The sequence below is a fragment of the Parasteatoda tepidariorum genome, chromosome 6, assembly GCF_982258835.1.
Source record: "Parasteatoda tepidariorum strain Cologne lab strain chromosome 6, Ptep-v5.0, whole genome shotgun sequence".
Classification (NCBI taxonomy): Eukaryota; Metazoa; Arthropoda; class Arachnida; order Araneae; family Theridiidae; genus Parasteatoda; species Parasteatoda tepidariorum.
In genome coordinates this window covers 18,179,019-18,196,680 of record NC_141760.1, presented here as the reverse complement: position 1 = coordinate 18,196,680, position 17,662 = coordinate 18,179,019, and the positions used below count along the sequence as shown (strand labels likewise).

At 28.8% G+C, this 17,662-nt stretch overlaps 2 protein-coding genes across 5 annotated transcripts in view; one reads left to right on the top strand and one right to left on the bottom strand.

Annotated features, from left to right (window-relative positions):
• Positions 1–4,252, bottom strand: part of Sqor (Sulfide quinone oxidoreductase) — a 33,572-nt gene extending 29,320 nt beyond the window's left edge. Inside the window, exons 1-2 of one of the 4 annotated variants that reach the window (XM_043053764.2) lie at positions 4,121–4,252; positions 1,197–1,404 (exon numbers count right to left, since the gene is read on the bottom strand). In XM_043053764.2, coding sequence (XP_042909698.1) covers positions 1,197–1,382 — 186 coding nt within the window. In that variant the 5' untranslated portion in view covers positions 1,383–1,404; positions 4,121–4,252. Of the gene's footprint in view, positions 1–1,196; positions 1,405–2,682; positions 2,794–3,310; positions 3,491–3,873 lie in introns of those variants that run through there. The other 3 variants (XM_043053763.2, XM_043053762.2, XM_071178940.1) reach the window with 3 other exon arrangements.
• Positions 4,253–7,407: 3,155 nt separating this feature from the next.
• LOC107444350 (astacin-like metalloprotease toxin 5) lies at positions 7,408–17,460 on the top strand. Its single transcript, XM_016058462.3, has 6 exons — positions 7,408–7,563; positions 9,572–9,645; positions 10,666–10,741; positions 13,086–13,200; positions 15,379–15,554; positions 17,106–17,460. Exons 1-6 carry the CDS (start codon positions 7,524–7,526, stop codon positions 17,336–17,338), a joined length of 714 nt encoding a protein of 237 aa, XP_015913948.1. The 5' UTR covers positions 7,408–7,523; the 3' UTR covers positions 17,339–17,460.
• The last annotated feature ends 202 nt before the right edge of the window (positions 17,461–17,662 follow it).

Below are 17,662 nucleotides of genomic sequence, written 5' to 3'. Positions count from 1 at the left end.
TTTGCCTTTGAAGTAAAAATAAAAATGTGAATTTTTTGAATAAGATTTTTTTCTTCACATCTCTCAATCAAAGTTCGGATAAAATATATTAATAATACTTAATATTATTCAAAAACAATAGAATAGCAAAAATATTCAATGCTTTTAACTAAAATGGTTAAAATTATTATTTAATTATTAGAAATTAACTAATGAATAAAATCATAATTTTATTTTAAGCCCACTCTGATGAATTGTAATTAAATTTCATTATTTACACACTCTAACTACATATAAGTGCTTCAAAAGTTCTTATATAAAAATAAATTTGAAACTGAATGGGTATAATTGAAACATGAACATTAAAAACAAATTATTTGACAAACAGACAACCGGAAGTAATAATTTAAAAGCTTCATGCCATTTTTATCCTCATTTGAGGATAAAAATGGCATGAAAAATAACTAAATAGCTTATTTTTTAATTATAATATTATGAACATCAATTAATAACTGCAAATCCAGGCAAAAAAAAAAAAACTTATGACCAATAACTTATAATTTATTACGAAAATTTTGTTATCCTATTAACGAACTATTTTAATATTGCATAAATTAATAATATATTAGGACTGCATGCAATGAAATGACACAAATAAAAAAAAATACATATATAAATGAGAAACAAATAAATGATGCTCTGTCCCGCAGTGGACAGATCGTTAAGACACGGTTCCCAGCAGATCACCAAAGTCAAGCATCACTGGCTGCGGTCAGTGTGCGGGTGGGTGACCACTTGGATCAGTCTGCGTAGCGACCGAGAGTGTGTGGTATTGGTCCTCGTTAAACTGTGCTACCGTAAAGTGCTCGACTTTGCGCGCAGGTCGTCGGGCTAACGAACCAGGGGTGCCATCCCCTCCGCAGAGGATCAAAATTGTGATGGCATGTCTTCGGATCATCCTCCGGGATGTTTCCCAGACCGTCCCCAATAGCCCATTGTGCAGCTTTGTGCGACGTAAATTAACAACAACAAATGATGCTCTACTGTAATACAAAAATTTGATGAAGTCATCTTTGAGTTTATTTCACACAGTACAAAAAGCCTAAACAATTCATATAATTTTTTAAAAAAATAACTTATTTACTTTAAAACAATTTGCAAAAAGAAATAAATCTTGTATTCTATTTTGCTCTGGAAAAAAAAATCCAAATATTTACATCTGCAGGTTCAATGACTGTGACATCACTTTCACCAAGTCTCAATAGTTTAGCAGCCATTGAGATACCGCCAGTACCACCACCCACAATGAGAATTTTGACAGTACTCTTGCGTCGGGACACCGTGGCAGAGAACGACAGCATTTTAAACTGTAGAAGCTTTGACGAGGACTTCTGTACAGACATTTCTTTCCAATCTTTGTAAATTCTGAAACAATAAACTTAGCTTTATGATAACATATTTAAAAATATATTTAAGTAAAAATTATAGTATAAGCTTGAGTTTATCAGGTCAGTTTTTTCTAAGAAAATTTAATTGAACTAAACATTTATTTAATTATTAAAGAACAGTTTTCTCTTGGAATAATTAAGTGAATTTTAAAATAATTATATAACATATATCAATCCATTTTAATACTACATTTTAAGGCACAGTCATACTAAAAAGTATTTAAACAAAAATTAGATTAAAAATTAAATTAAGCCAAAATTTAAATATATTATAAGGTGTAAAAATTATTGGTTTTATTCTAGTTGCCACAGATACACATGCTTATAAGTGCATACTTATTATAAGTGCATAATATTGTTGTGAATTTCCGCAAATTCTAAATAAGCAAAATTTATTTTAAGTTTTATAAAAACAAAACTGATAAGTCATATGATTTTATAAATCCTTAACCACACTTTAATAGGTACAATTTAAATTAACTTTAAACTTTTCATATTTATTTGTAATCAAGCTATTTAATTAAATTCCATATCTTAACAAAACTTAAGTCAGCTAAATAAAGCAAATATATAAGGACATGATTAAAAGAAAAAAGTGAATACCTTCAAGTATTCATAATAAGAATTCAATTTATTTTAATAATGGTAGGGATAGAACAGCAGCATAACCCGTGCTAAAGTTGGCAGTTCCCCCAAATACTTAGCTTACTATAGTAATTTCCGATCAGTTCTTTTCCTCGTTTACATTCTCTATTTATTATGAAGTAAAAAAGAAATTTCTGTTCAGTTCTAGAATTTTTATCATTTTTTTTACATTAACTGAAGTGCAAATTATACCAATCAAATTCGAAAAAGCAAGTGAACTTTAGAATTTGACTGGTGCAATTTTCCTTGTTTGTAAACACACGCAATAATAATCTTGTAAAAAAATTTTATTTCAGAAATGTATAGTGCTTAAAATTTCCGATGTAGCTGAAAAGCTAAGTAATTAAAGTAAATATTTAAAGAGAACAAAATCTTTTATAAAGTTGCTTTTAATTAATTTCATGCGGTTACATGCAAAAATCATGAACAATAAATGACATTATAATTCTATATAATTTTGTCTCACACATTTTATAATCTGGTAAGCAAAGGAAAAAATAATTATGTTCTAGCAATAAAATAAAAAGAGGGGCGTTTACTTACGTTTTATTTAAATAAAGACACTTTTAAATAAGTAACGTAAGTTATTAAAAATGTAAACTTCGCTTACTCGTAACTTCAACAAAACAAATCTGTATCCTTTTTTGCGTACAAGAATATATACATTTTTGACATTCTTGCTATCAAAGCAGTGTATTTAACAAATAAATAGTCATAGTACTCTTCAAGTGCTAATGAAGAATTGTGTACTCTCTTACTTAATAGAATTATTTTATTAATAGCTGTTTTGATGAATGCATCAAAGATAAAAATAATGCAAATCAGCAGTAAATTCCCAACTCCCCTTTTTTTTAAAAAAAATTAATGTCTTCTTTTTAGTATTAAAGCAGGTCAAGTAATTTAAACTGGCTGTTTATTTTTTGGGGGCTTAATGGCCAATCACAACGACGTTTTTTGGCAAATAACATGAAAATATTGTGACATATACCCTGTAAAAAGGTGAGTTCTACCAAATATTTTTTCTAACTACAGCACTGAGCATAACCATTTTGGAGAAAGTAAAGTTGAGTTTTTGGAGCAAATATTTTTATTTTCGGAGTATAATGCTTAGAAAAGTTGGGTTTAATGAGCAGGTGAATTTACTTAACATGGCTTGGAAAAATGTATTACCAAACAAAAAGATTGTGTTAGAAATGCCAGAAAGAATAACTTAAAAAGTGTTTAACTGAAACATTTACTTTATTGATTTCCTGCAGAAAGAATGGATTGGCATGGATTTATGGGAAACTTGTACATAACTGTATACATAATCTCACCCATGTAGGGTCTAAGGGGCATATTGCCCAGATTGTTCTTTGGATTAAACATTTTCTGCCTGATATATACTTTGGTCCTAATTATATTCATAATATATAATTCTAAAAAAAATAATATAAATAAATAATGAAAATAAATATAAAATTTATTAAATATTTATTACTGTTTATCATTTCACTTAAAAATAGTTGAAAAAATTTTGAATTTTAAGATGTAAAACTTTTTGCATCATTTTAAAGTATGTAATTTTACATGGCAAATACAAAATTTTAGCGAAATCAGTGGAATAGTTCTAGAGAAAAAAAGTTTTAAACATACAAATCTTTTAGAATTCAATTTCTTAGGAACTTTTAAATTAATTTCATTCAAATTCTGTATTTTGGCATACCAAGTAAAATTAGATACTTTAAAAAGAAATTAAAAAAAATTTATATCTCATAACTAAAATTTTTTTTGATAATAATTAAATAAAATAAATATTTACTAAAATGTATTTTTTTGCATTGAATTATTTTTGGATACATATCATGGATACATCATTTTGGATAAACAACATATCATGTTATTATGTTGATAAGACTTCAATACAAAATTTAATGACGTAAAATATATGACAGTAATGTCAAAAATTATTTAATCTAATCAAGCGCATAATTACAACCAAAACTATTTTAATACTGACAATTATTAAATAACGTGAGAAAGAGATAAAAATGATATTGTTTGTTTACATTTACGCACTGTCTCGAATACCAGCCTTTATTATAACCCTAAACTTTGGCGATCAGTTGAAATTGGTGAGTGCGTTGCTGGCACTATGCCCCACTACTGAAAATTGAATTTGTGCTACTCGCTACTTTTTGGGCTACTTATTATTTTTCGAACGATACAAATCTTAAATATGCGCTACTTTTTTTCCTTACAGAAATATATAAATTTTTTTTAATTTTCCCCCTTCCCATTGTAAGATGATTCTAAAAGTTTGCAGTTTCTTTCTCTTTTTCGCTTAAAAAAAAGGACATTTTTGTTGTTGTTGAAAACGCTCTCGCTTTAGCTTCGGATTCCTGATTTGTTTTGCTGATGGAGTCTATAATCTTTCCATATCTATGTTTCAAATCGTAGACTCGGGAAATCGCAAAGATATATATGAAAAAATGAATAAAATAAATTTTTTATGAATATTTATTATTTGTAGTCTTATTGTTTAAATATTAAGTTTATTTAAATTGCATTAAATGTGTTGTTATTTTCCAATTAAATTATTTCCTCAATTATTACTTAAAAATTTAGGTTTAAGACTTTCTCAAAATAGATTTTTTTTTTTAATATATATGGGTAAAAATTGATATTCATGAAGCAAATAAAAAAAAATTAATCTCTTTTGTACAGTAAAATGATTAAAAGAAAGAAAAAAGAGCAATTAAGAAATGTTATTTATATTCATTAGTAGGAGCTTGAGATAGAAATCAAATTTAAATTCCGAAAATTGGAATTCTTTTTCCTTTTTTTAAATAGTTATTATAGCTAAACTTTTTTATTTTGTGTTTGAAATAGTTTTTTTTTCAGTTGAAATTATTTCTTATAGATCTTATTTAATTGAAATTTCAAATTCTATATTTGTTCATAGACTTTGTTTTTTATAAGTTCAAACTGCAATCCTTTATGAACAAAAATGTACTAATGCTTATTTTATTGAAAATGTATTGTGTTTAAAAATAGAAAAGTTTCAGTTTTTTTTTTTTTTTTTTATTTTTTTTGCTAAATAATTTTTTTTAACTATTTTGTTGTATTTCTTACGTATTTAATATTTTTTATAATATCTTTTTGACTAAAGTTAGCAGTTTTCCATTTGTTTAAGTTAATTATTAGTAAAAAGAAACTTAATTTTGTAATTATGTAAAAATTCAATTCACAGTTTTGTATTAAAAATGCAGAATAATCATTTTAGCATAAATGTTTTCATACGTTTTTCATTGTTAAATCTATTAGCGTTAACTGCACCAATGATAGTTGAGACAAATGGAAGAATTTTCAGCAAGATGAAATTGATTAAAAACTATCTTCGAACAACCATGACTGGTGAGGGCCTAAATTCACTGCTTTTACTCAAAGCAGAAAAATATATTGTTAACAATATTAAACTTGATAAGTTGGCAGAATATTTTTCACTTTTAAAACAACATCGAATTAAATTTACGTTGCTAATATAATTAATATAACGTAACTTTGCTAATATCTTAATTTTTTTTATCCTTTTTATGTAAATTTCTTCATTTATAATTTAAATGGCAAATATTTTCAATGTTTTTTTACATTATTTTTCTTATTTTTGAAAAATGAAAAGGCAATTTATTTTTGAATGAATTTTGTTTTGTATCAATTTCTGATAGAAGACTGTATTTACTGATTATGACTTACTTTCTTATCTTCAAACAGTTGCTCTAATTAACTTATGGAGCAATGTTTAGATGAAGCAAAAAATAAATTTGAATAACTAAGTTATTTTTCAAAAAACATTTAAATATAAAGTAAAAGTATTTAAAAGTTGCATTGAAAAACATTTAAATTTACAACTTTATTTTTAAAAATTATTTCCACAAATAATTATTGATTACTAGTACTGAAAACTTATTTCAATTGAATAAGTTTAAGTTTATTTAAAAATAGTTATTTTTTTATAAATATTTTGTTACCAATGTAATAATAAATATTTATAGAAATGTTAAAACTATAATTTCTTTTTATAATTTTGAATAATTACTGGTACCATTTACTTATACATAATACCGCATTTATCACCAGTCCCGCAGTGGACTGATAGTTAAGACACGGTTCCAGCAGATCACCGAAGTCAAGCATCACTGGCTGCTGTCAGTGTGCGGGTGGGTGACCACTTGGATCAGTCTGCGTAGGGATCGAGGGTGTGCGGTATTGGTCCTCGTTAAACTGTGCTACCGTAAAGTGCTCGACTTCGCGTGCAGGTCGTTGGGCTACCGAAGCGGGGGTGCCATCCCCTCTGCAGAGGATCAAAATTGTGATGGCATGTCTTCGGATCGTCCCAGACCGTCGCCAATAGCCCATTGTGCAGCTCTAGTGTGAGTAAACAGTAGCGTAAACGCTTATGGTCAGTCAAATGCAAAACCTGTCATCAGGAAATGCATATCAATACTTTATCGACAAAAAAAACTATGATGAATTATCAAAGCGATTAATCAAAGGGAAGATTAAAGTCATCAAAACTAATTTATTTATTTGGTGAGGAGTTTAGTTAGTAACTTTAATCATTTCGAACGAGGCAGCAAATGTTTAACTTTAATCTCTTCATTATTCTCGCCATAACTGATAATGATCGTCAAAGATTGACAACTTTTTTGTTTTTCCTCACTTGAATATCACTTTGGGACATTTTAATAAGCATAAAAGTTTTACAATTAATTTTCTAAAATGTTATGAAAGCATCTTATAGTATCTTATATCTTGATTTCTGATTTTTGCTGATATATCTTCTTAAATCTTCTTTGAAATATCTTGATATCTGAAGGCTATTTTAGATTGCAAAAAAGACGCAAAAAAATTCATAGAAAACTCTTTGTTTCAAACCATACTCGAAGTAACTCCTCTTAACTAATTTTAACAAATGCATGTGCCACTAAAACGTTCTTCTTAATGAAAAAAAAATATAGATATGGGCATTTTTGTGATATTCCAATTATTATCACAAGAAATAAAATTTTAAAATTACTTTCTAAAAATTATTTCTTAAAAAAAAATCTAAGAAAAAAATGAAATAAGTTTTTTAATGTTTTTACGTTACAATGAGACAAAACAAAATGCAAATAGTAAACGAAAAATTTAAGTACAAGCTTTTAAAAGTAAGATATCTCCTGCTAATCTAAAAATATTGATAATTGAAACATTTTTTTAAATTTTATTTGGAACTTTAAGGCTGAGATTTAAAAATCATGTTGCATAAAACATAATGGAGAAACTCTTTAAGACTAACTTATCTTATCGACGATATCAGAAAGCTTTTCATGCCATCTGTTTTATTTTCCATGATTAGAATTCCAAACCAAATATGAATCCTAAAGAACGAATTTTTCAACATTAAGCTGAATAGTTTAAGAGCTAAAAATGTTGAGTATCATAATTGCTGGGCTTCTGGTATCTGCATGTGAGTTTATAGCACAATATTTATTATGCATTCTTGTACATTACATTCAAAATTTTTATAATTAACTTTCAGTTATCAATGATAACATCATTTCAAATGAACTAATAATCTAATCTTTATTTTTTTCTAATTACAAGTTTCTAAGCCTTATAAATCTTTGCGCAGCAAAACAAAATACAACGTAAAGAAAAAAGGGGAAAAAATTTGCATAAAAGCACATAAAATTGTAATAACTTTCGAGCAAAATGGAATTTTAGAAAAGATCGTAAAAAGTCTAATACGTGTTATTTCAGTGCACAACAATATCAACTCAGTAGATGCATTCCTATGGGCTGTATGTTATTTTGCGCTACAGGCTTAGCAGTTAAAAATTCGCGCACTAATTATCAAGTATTTAAATTTTTTAATCCGTAATTTCTAAGTCTTATTGTTGCTGCGTGTTACAACAAAATGTAATGAAAAATTGTAAACCCAATCAGCGTCGGCGGTGACTCTTGCGATTTTTTTAATATGCTAAGATTGCTAGCTAATTCTGTGTTGATAATGATTGAAATAAAGGTTGTAAACATACTCACTGATTTTCCAATTCAATAATTCTGAAATTCAGTGATTTACCGATTCAATAATTCAGGTAATTTACTGATATTTTTACAAAAAGAAATAGCTAATAAACCTATGTTTTTTATTGACACCTGGGCTGATTCCCCATTCACTGATTTACATACTTTCTTATCTTTTTATGTGATTTTTTTTTTACTTTACTCTCTGGTTAAATCAAGGATTATTCTTATTAAAGGTAGTCATGTTGTCTGCCATTTTTAAAAAAAAATAAAATATTAAATGATTATTACCATTTAATGTCAATAGCTTAAGTTCGCGCAATTGTCTAACTTTTTAACGTTTCTAATTTTTCTTAGCAACGTTGTGTTTACCACTTGCAAAGAGTGTTAAATGCATCCAAAAACATTCATTTTAAAATAGATCTTAATCAGAGAGAAATGTTTAATTTACAATACAAACATTGAGCAGTGCGCCAAAAAAAAGATCATCCTCAATAGCTTTTGATTTAATGATTCGATTCTCACGTTCTAGGACTCATTCTTAATGGTTCGAGGGGGGTGACCTCAAATATGATTATTTAAAACTAAATTTTAAGTTATGAAATCAGACACAAAAACGTACTTTATCTGGATAAACATACCTTTTTTTCAACGAATTGGGATTTCTGACTCCCAAAAAATAAGGGGTTGCCGTAGTCCGGAAAATATGGTCCCCATAATTTGGTCGGGAGAGCGATCTAAAGTTTGAACCCCTTGATGTTAATGCTACTTTTTTAATATTTCGTCATATCTCGAGGACTTTTTAATCGAATTGAAAAATTTTTGCACACAATTGTAAAATTCGTTTACCCAAAGATAATTCCATGCAAAAAATATTTCTTAGCAAATATTTATTTTTTATTACTCTATGCGTCGAAAAAATATAGTCGATATATATAGTCGAAAAAATATATAGTCGTATATAGTCGAAAAAATTTTGAATTGTAAGGTGTAAAATTTTTTACATAAATTTTAAGTATGTAATTTTGCATGGCCAAATACAAAATCTGAACGAAATCGGCTGAATAGTTCTTGAGAAATCGAATTTTAAAGAAACCGTTCATACAATGCATATCACTCGTTTTTATAAGTTGTATACTCATAGTATATACCAAAAACTTGATTGAGTATGTGTATCTTTTCATGTATCAGAAATTTGGTGATGTATTTGTATCTTTTCATACATCAATCGTCTCTGTACGCTGTATACTTATAATAAGTACTAGAATCTTGTTTGTCTATGTATTTTCATGTATACATCTTACATTGTACATCTTACATTTGTAACAGCACTTTGAAACTGTATAAATCATTTAAGCTAACCCTATATTTTCCAATATTTACAGCACTAAACATTTTTTCATTTTTAATCCCATTTGCATGTAATATTATTATAATTATCTCTGTAGATGGTTTTCCTCGTCCCCCAATGGAAAATCCTGATCTCTTCGAAGGAGACATAGCTGGAATAGATGGCTCTGCTGTAAGTTAAATAACAACTTGAAAAATAGTTTTCAATGAACAAAATACAACTTTTGAAACCTGAATTCTGTTTTTCGTTTTTCTTACTTATAAATGTATATAAGCTACGGTTAAAGTTATAAATCCGGTCATTATTAGTAATAACCGATCAATATTAATAATAACCCCTTCTTTTGGTCAAAGTGAGAAATATTACAAATTATTCACTTTAACGGGCTATTATTAATAATAACCAATGAAGTTTGGTCAATGTGATTAAACGGTTTATATAGCATTGGGATATGGGTGTGCCTCTTAGTATATGTGTTACGGTTAAAGTGATAAATCCAGTTATTATTAATACTCACCAGTCAAAATTAATAATTACCGATTCTTTGGTCAAAACATGAAATAAAAAGGGAAGATTTCCGTATCGTGATTTGTGACAGAATAATCGCCAAGTCTTGGCAGTTTCCGGGCAGCTGCTCGCGTGATAGTAAAAAAAAAAATCACTGAAAGGGACCAACTAGTAGCCACCCCCGGGCAAACATCAACATGCTCTTTTTTTTTTTTTTTTTTTCCGACAGCACTGTGGTCGGTGAAAGACGGATGCGGAATTCATATTGACCAGCCATCGCTGGGATTCGAACCCGGTTCATCTCATTGGAAGGCGAACGCTCTATCCCCTGAGCCATCGCGGCTTTGAGAAACCTTTTGTAATAATTATTCAAATATATAATAATTAATGTAATAATAAATGTAATAATTACTCAATGTATAGTCAGCAAGATTTAGAAGCTTTTACAGTTGTTTTCCTGCATAACATCGAATACGCGTCTTTTTAACCCTCTTTACTTTTCAATGCCATTTTCTATGATAAATTTTAACACTCTTGAGGTTTCCCTCCCCCCTTTGAACTTCTCTACCACAGAATTTTGTTCTATTAAAAATAACATAATTACATACATAATATAATTATAATATTGTTGTACACATTAGTAATTTTGGTTTAAAATGAATTTTTTTAATGTAATTTTTTAAGGATCGAAATGCTATAGTATCAGAAATAAAAAAATGGCCGGAAGGAATTATACCATACAAGATTGACAAAGGTCTAGGTAAGTATTTTAAAAATGTATAGAAATTAAATTGGCAATAATTATGCAAAAAAAAAAAATTCTAAGTTCTTAATAAAAAAAAATTATAGTAAAAGCTTAGAAGGACTTAAAAATCGAGTTTATAAAAATGAATGATAATAATACAAACAAGTGCGCATAGTTTATTTAGTAATAGACTTAAAGTGTAATTTTTGAAAAAATTTTGTTTCTAAATGTGATTGATAGAAATTAATGTTTAGTTTTGTAATCAAAATAAATTTTATATTTCGAAAAAGATAAATCATATTCTATAATTGAAACCTTTTGAGACATTTGATATAAAATATTTGTCGACTATTAATAAAAAATAATTTGAATTATGGTTTTTAAAAGAACTGTTAAAAACGTCGAGAGAAATTATTAAAAAAAAGGAATTCTTTATTCTTGAATTAAGTTATTTTATTTTAAATGGAAAAGTTCGATGAGAAATACTAATTAATTTGTTTTAAAAATGCCTATTCACTTTTCATAAATTGTTCAATAGATTACTATTAAAAAAATTACAATTTTACTACTTTTCCATTGGCATTTTACAAATAAGTAACTAAATAAGTTTACATAAACAACCGAAATATTAATAAAATTATGGATCATTGATTAGATACGAATATAATTATTATTCCTTAAATAAAAATTTGGAGCGCTGTAATCCTTTCTCGGAACTCTAAGGTTCCTTGGAACACCTTTAAGGTACAGACAATCGACAGCATTCATTTTTTTTTTTTTTTTTTTTTTTTTTTTTTAATAACGGCGGGCATTAAACTTCCGTTCTTCGCCAAAGAAAATACCGAAAGAGTTACTCATTTATCGTTACCCGGTGGGTACCTTTGAACCAAAGACGAGCACTGCCACCGAAACCCGTTCATACGGTGGATCACATTCACATATCACAGGACAACATACAGAGAAACATTCATGCCCTGAGCGGGACTCGAACCCACAGCCAGGCATGCTAACCACTCGGCCATCTGGCTGGGGTTTCAAAGCTTAACCCAACCTCCTTGTTTGATGTCATTACAAAGTTTCAATCGTTTCCTTGCTGTTTTAAGCAGAATTAATTTCTATTTTTCGCCTAATAAATTTGTAGTCAATCAAATTTCTCCTCCTATCTCGATTAAATAAGGTACTCAATTCTCATTTAAAGCTCAGTGCCTGGTAATAATATAAGTTTTAAATCCTTTCCTAACCACTACAAGCAGAATTTATTGCAATATTATCCTCAAAGCGCTTAAAGATAATGGAGTACCTTATTATCGCCAATCCAAATTTTGTCCATTTTTTGACTAGCTAGAGCGCTTAACATTTACTTCGTGCTCTGCGCTGAAGGACAATATAAGTTTCAATCATTTCTTAAATTAAGCAGGCATATTTTATATCCCTTTTATCATCAATTGAAATTTTAACCATTTACCTACTCTAACACAAACACTAAAAAGGAAAAGTTAAAATAAAAGTTTTAAAAATTATGATTTTCATGATGATAAAAAAAGAATAAAATAATTGCCTTTTCATCAGAATTTACATGAACTTCAATCTACGTTGAGAAATAGATCCAAATAATTCCATCACAGGTATGTAAGCGTTTTTTAGTTTAGAACTAAAAAGTTTTAATTTTTTTTTATTCGCTATGATTTGGTATTTGTAAATGTATTTTAATTTGTACAAGAAGGGCTAAGATTATCTACAGGGATTCAAATGTATAAAATATCTTCCAAATGGCATAAAATGTCAGCAGTTTCATAAAATATTTCTGCTAGTGATAGTTAAGTCAATGTCGTAATATTTTAATAAATTAAAATTTTTTATAATAGAATATTTTAATAAATTAGAATAATTCAAACAACTTTATCACACTCTTCTTATAAATAATTTTAACATATACTTATAATATATGCCTATAAATATAATATACTTATAGTATAGATACGTATACACATAAGTACTGTATTAGATACTTATAAATAATCTAACTCATAAGCAATAAACTAAAAGAACAGTTTAACTTCTGATAAAAAGAAAATTATTTGATGAAAAATAAATTCTGCTTTAGGTCACTACTACTGGAAAAACTATTTCACGAAACCTTCAAATGTTGGAGGGCTTATTTTTTCTAATATAACGATATCTTCAAATCTGAAGATAGTTATAAAATAGTGATATTTCCAAACTGACAAAAAAATATTCATCAAAATTTTTGAAGTTTGAAACTAAGCACAAATATTGTCTTTGGCAAATTTTTTCTAGTTCTATCATGACAAGAATGCGGATAAAAATATGATTACAATATAAAATTAATTTTCGGCAGATCACTTAAAGACGGAAATTCTCAAAGCGATGAATCACATCATGGAAAAAACATGCATTAAGTTTGTGCAGAAAGAAAGCGAGAAATCTTATATCAGGATATTTTCAGGAGATGGGTAAGTTTCATTTTTATAAAATTTAAGTTCAAGCCAAGTAAGTTGACTAATTGACGTGCATGTTTTTAATGGTCACCTTACACAGGTGGTTAACTTGTGTAATGGGGGAAGATGAGTCATTGCTTCTTTTTCATCATTTGTATATTACGTTATTATTATGGACACCATGTTATTCCTAAGTATTTCCTTAATGTTACTCATCAAAATAAAGATAAATGTAATTAAATTTTTAACTTAAACATTTTATTTTGTAACCGTCGTTGAACAGCCGACCCAAATTTGAGTCTGCGACTACTAATGTTCAACTCCGTAGCCTCGTAATTTTGAACCCAATCCAGAAGACAAGGAAAATCCTGGATTAGGAGAATTTTACCTTCGTGGAGGACTTCTTGATGGGACTAACTGGCATTTACGTTGCATCGAGAGGAAAACCACGAAAACCACCCCTAACTTAGCCTGACGGCAAGGGGAATCTAACCCATGATCTGGCTACCACTAAGGATATTTTACGTCAGCACTGTGCATTTCAAATTATTAGTTCAGCTTCTAAAATTTTACCAAAATATAGTTTTTTTATAATTTTATATACTTTAATTTGAGGTTTACTTTAATAACAATTATTTAAAAAGTCTCATATTTTAATCAGATGTGAAACACAAGGAATCAGAATTTTTGAAGAAAAAAAACGGGAACAATGGGTAAAAAAATTTTATTTATGAATACATATATATTTTGAAGCATTTCTATATAGATGGAGATTACATTAGTCTTCAAAAGTTAAGCAACAAACACATTTTCACCGAGATATTCAAGAAATAATGAACGAAATCAAGTTAAATTTAAGGTGAAAAAAACAAAACAAATTATGATAAAAACAATGATCACGAAAAAAAGAACGGCATAAACTCAAGATCATGAAATATTATTCGTCGCAACAAGGTGTTCCGAAAACGATTCAGCAACTAGCAACTGAGTTTTCCGTCACTTGAACCTCAGCGTTAGTTAACTGCTTACAGAAGAGTTATTTTTTATAGAGGATTTAATGAGCTTTAAGCCAGAAAAAAGTGTTTAACAACGAATAAATTTTCACCTAGGACTCAACGAATAATGAACGAAATCCAGTGAAATTTTAAGACTCGATGAATAATGAACGAAATCCAGTGAAATTTTGAGTGAAAATACATCAAATTATGATTAAAAAAACAATGATCACAAAACAGGGATGCTATAAACTCAAGATCATGAATTAATAAGTATCACAACAAGATGGTTCAAAAACGATGTAAAAACAAGTAAATGAACTTCCCTTTACAAGTAACTCGTTTTTTTTTTTTTCAAACTGTTTACAGAACGTTTAATGAGACATGTCTTTAAGCCAGAAGACCAATGGTTTGTATTCCACTCCAAGTCAGAGGATAAACCATCTGAGCTGGTGCAGTGAACATGGACCTTGAGCATGGACTCTCTGACACGTGATCACATGGCACCATGGAAAATCCCTTCAGCATCTTGGAAGCTGACCATTACGAAGGTTGAAATGTCATGATCTGGGACACTATGATAATGTACCGCTGCGCAGATCTGCACACCTTTCAGAAATATACCCTGACTTCTTTGGGGTTCAGAATTGAGCACTTAGAATCCTGTGTAAAATTATTCCGTGCCATAGTTGGTCTCCTATACATTTCTTGTAAATGACAACACGCTTTTCCCCTAGACTGGCTCGTAAAAGAATTACTAAAAGTTAACTACGGTTTGAAGAGAAAGCCAGCAAGATCTCCAAGCTTGAATCCCAAAGGTAATTTAAATTCGACTTAGAAACTTCCCGGAGCTAAGAACTACCTTAATGAATGAGATTTGTTTTCTAAAGACCCTTATTAACAACGTCCTTAGAGATAGGTGTGAGATCCGCAATGCCTTCATACCCTAACACCTATTTTGCTGTATTATTTTTGAACCATCTTGCTAAGATGCCTATTAATTCACATCTTGAATTCAGAATTATCTTTTTTTAATCATCATTTTTGTCATATTTTGATATCTTTCATGTTAAATATCACTTGTTTTGGTTCACTATTTCTTAAGCTCTCTGCGAAAATGTCTTCGTTTCATAACTTTTGAACACGAGTGTAATCAGATAGTTTCATCAAATTAAACCAGACCATTCATCTTATTCAGGTGCTATTCTCATTGGGGAAGAACAGGTAAGATGCAGCCAGTGTCATTGGGTGCTGGGTGTGAAGACATTGGAACAATCATTCACGAATTAACTCATGCTATTGGATTCGATCACGAACAAAACAGATCGGACAGAGATGATTACCTGCTCATATTTTGGCAGAACATTGATCCAGGTAATTATTTTATTTGCTTCGAATGTGTTACAAAGATAACATCTATTCCATCGAAGATAAGGGTAATAAATTAAGAGAAAGTAAGCTTTTTCTCGGATTCTTATCATCTTAGCTTATTGGAAGTGTATTTCTAGATCTATAAAAAATTTATATCTTAGTATGTGACAATTCTTTGATTATATCAAAATAGTAGGACTTGGTTCAATAATATGGTGAGTCCAGATTCACAAATTGTGATGAAAGTAAAATGAAATTAGAAAAGACACGTTTATTTAGTTCTCTATCTATGAACCATTCAGACACTCTTATTTCATATTAGTGACCAGATCTTGCATTAATCAGAACATAAGTTGACCATAAACAAAATCCCATTAAAAAAAATTGGATTTAATTCATTCTTGCAGCTTTCCTCAATTGCGATTTTTTAACGGACTGTACCCAAAATAAAATACAATAAGTGCAAAAACAAACTTGTTTTTGTTTAAAAACTTTGTTTACATTGATAAAAACAATTTTAAAAAACTATAAAACTTGGTTTAAAAAAATTAATTTCATCTAAAACTTCAATTTATATCGACGATGCGTGCACTAAAAATTCACTATACACTGTAAAACATTTCAGAAACTAATTTTGACTAGTCAAAAATGTTTCAGAAATTCTCAGAGAGCTTCATTCAATAGCATGTTTCCGAGCAATTGAGAAACATTTCTTTTATTTTCAGAAGTACGAAACTGAATCGCATTAACGCCGATTCAGTTGCAGGATGTAACGTAACTACCACGAAAACAATTAAATTCTAATTCATTAGTATATAAAACATGTTAACTCTATTATATTGGGTGGTAGTACCTGTTGATAGATGAAGGTTAACATTGGTGGTAGCCTAGGTACAGGAAAGGTTTCCAAAATTATAAAGAATATCCTAAACAACAAGAAGTTATTCAAAATATTTCTGAAGTATTGTGAATTGTTTCTGAATATTACAGTAACGGGTTTCTGAAAAATTCAAAAACGTGTTTGAAAACTACATGCACAGTCAAGATTAAACGTAAAACGTATCATAATTACTTGTAATCGTATACCATTATAACCAAGTATTAGTAATAGTTGAATTTACGATTACAATCTTATATATTCCTTATAATCACGGTTAAAAATGTAATCGTTAATTATGATTTCGTGTAATCACGATCAGAAGTAATTAATGCTTGCAATCATTCACATTTAGCCTATGGCTGGTACAAGTTAAAAATGCTATTTTTATTTAATTTTAGTAAAAGTCACATAAGTTGGTAGAATTTTAAATATGATTTTAATCTACGAACAGGTTACATTTAATTGCAAAACTTTCAAATTGTGCTTTTGATAATGCGGACATTATATAAAAGTTTTATCAGATTTAATGATAACATCTTCTGTTCGATACTCCAAGTTTTAAAAGAAAATTATAGTTAACATAATGTTTTTAGTAAACATTTTTTTTTCTTCCTATTTCTTCGAAACAACAGTTAGTAAGTAAACTAAATTAAACAACATTTTATTTGTTTCAGCGGAATATCCTCAGTTCGAAAAGTTAAAGCCTGAACAAAACAGACTCTTCAACAAATTCGATTACGATTCTATAATGCTTTATGGCGAAAAAGCTTTCTCCAGAGATGGTCGATCCAAAACCATGAAAGCCAAAAAGAAAGGCATTAAAATTCTTGACTCGCCAGAGAAAGGAAAACTGAGCGAAAGTGATGCTTTTAGAATCAACGCACTCTATGAATGCAACAAATCATGAAGAGTATTGTGACATTTTAATCAGTTTTAGAGAAAATTAAAGCTCAGTTCATTAATAAAAAACAATCTTAACATCAAAAGATATCAGACATAAAAACTGCAATAAAGCTTTAATATACGTAATGATTTTTGTGTTTAAATGTTTCATTATTCAGAGCCCACGTTAAGTATTCGCCAACACGCCAAATGCGATAAAATTGAAAATTCGGAGAGTGTTTTAATTAACCATTTGTGTCTTAATGAAAGATTTTTCCACTTGATCTGGAGAAAAAAATCTGGTCAAATTATATTAAATCTAGAAAATGTAAGCAAGCAACAAGAGATT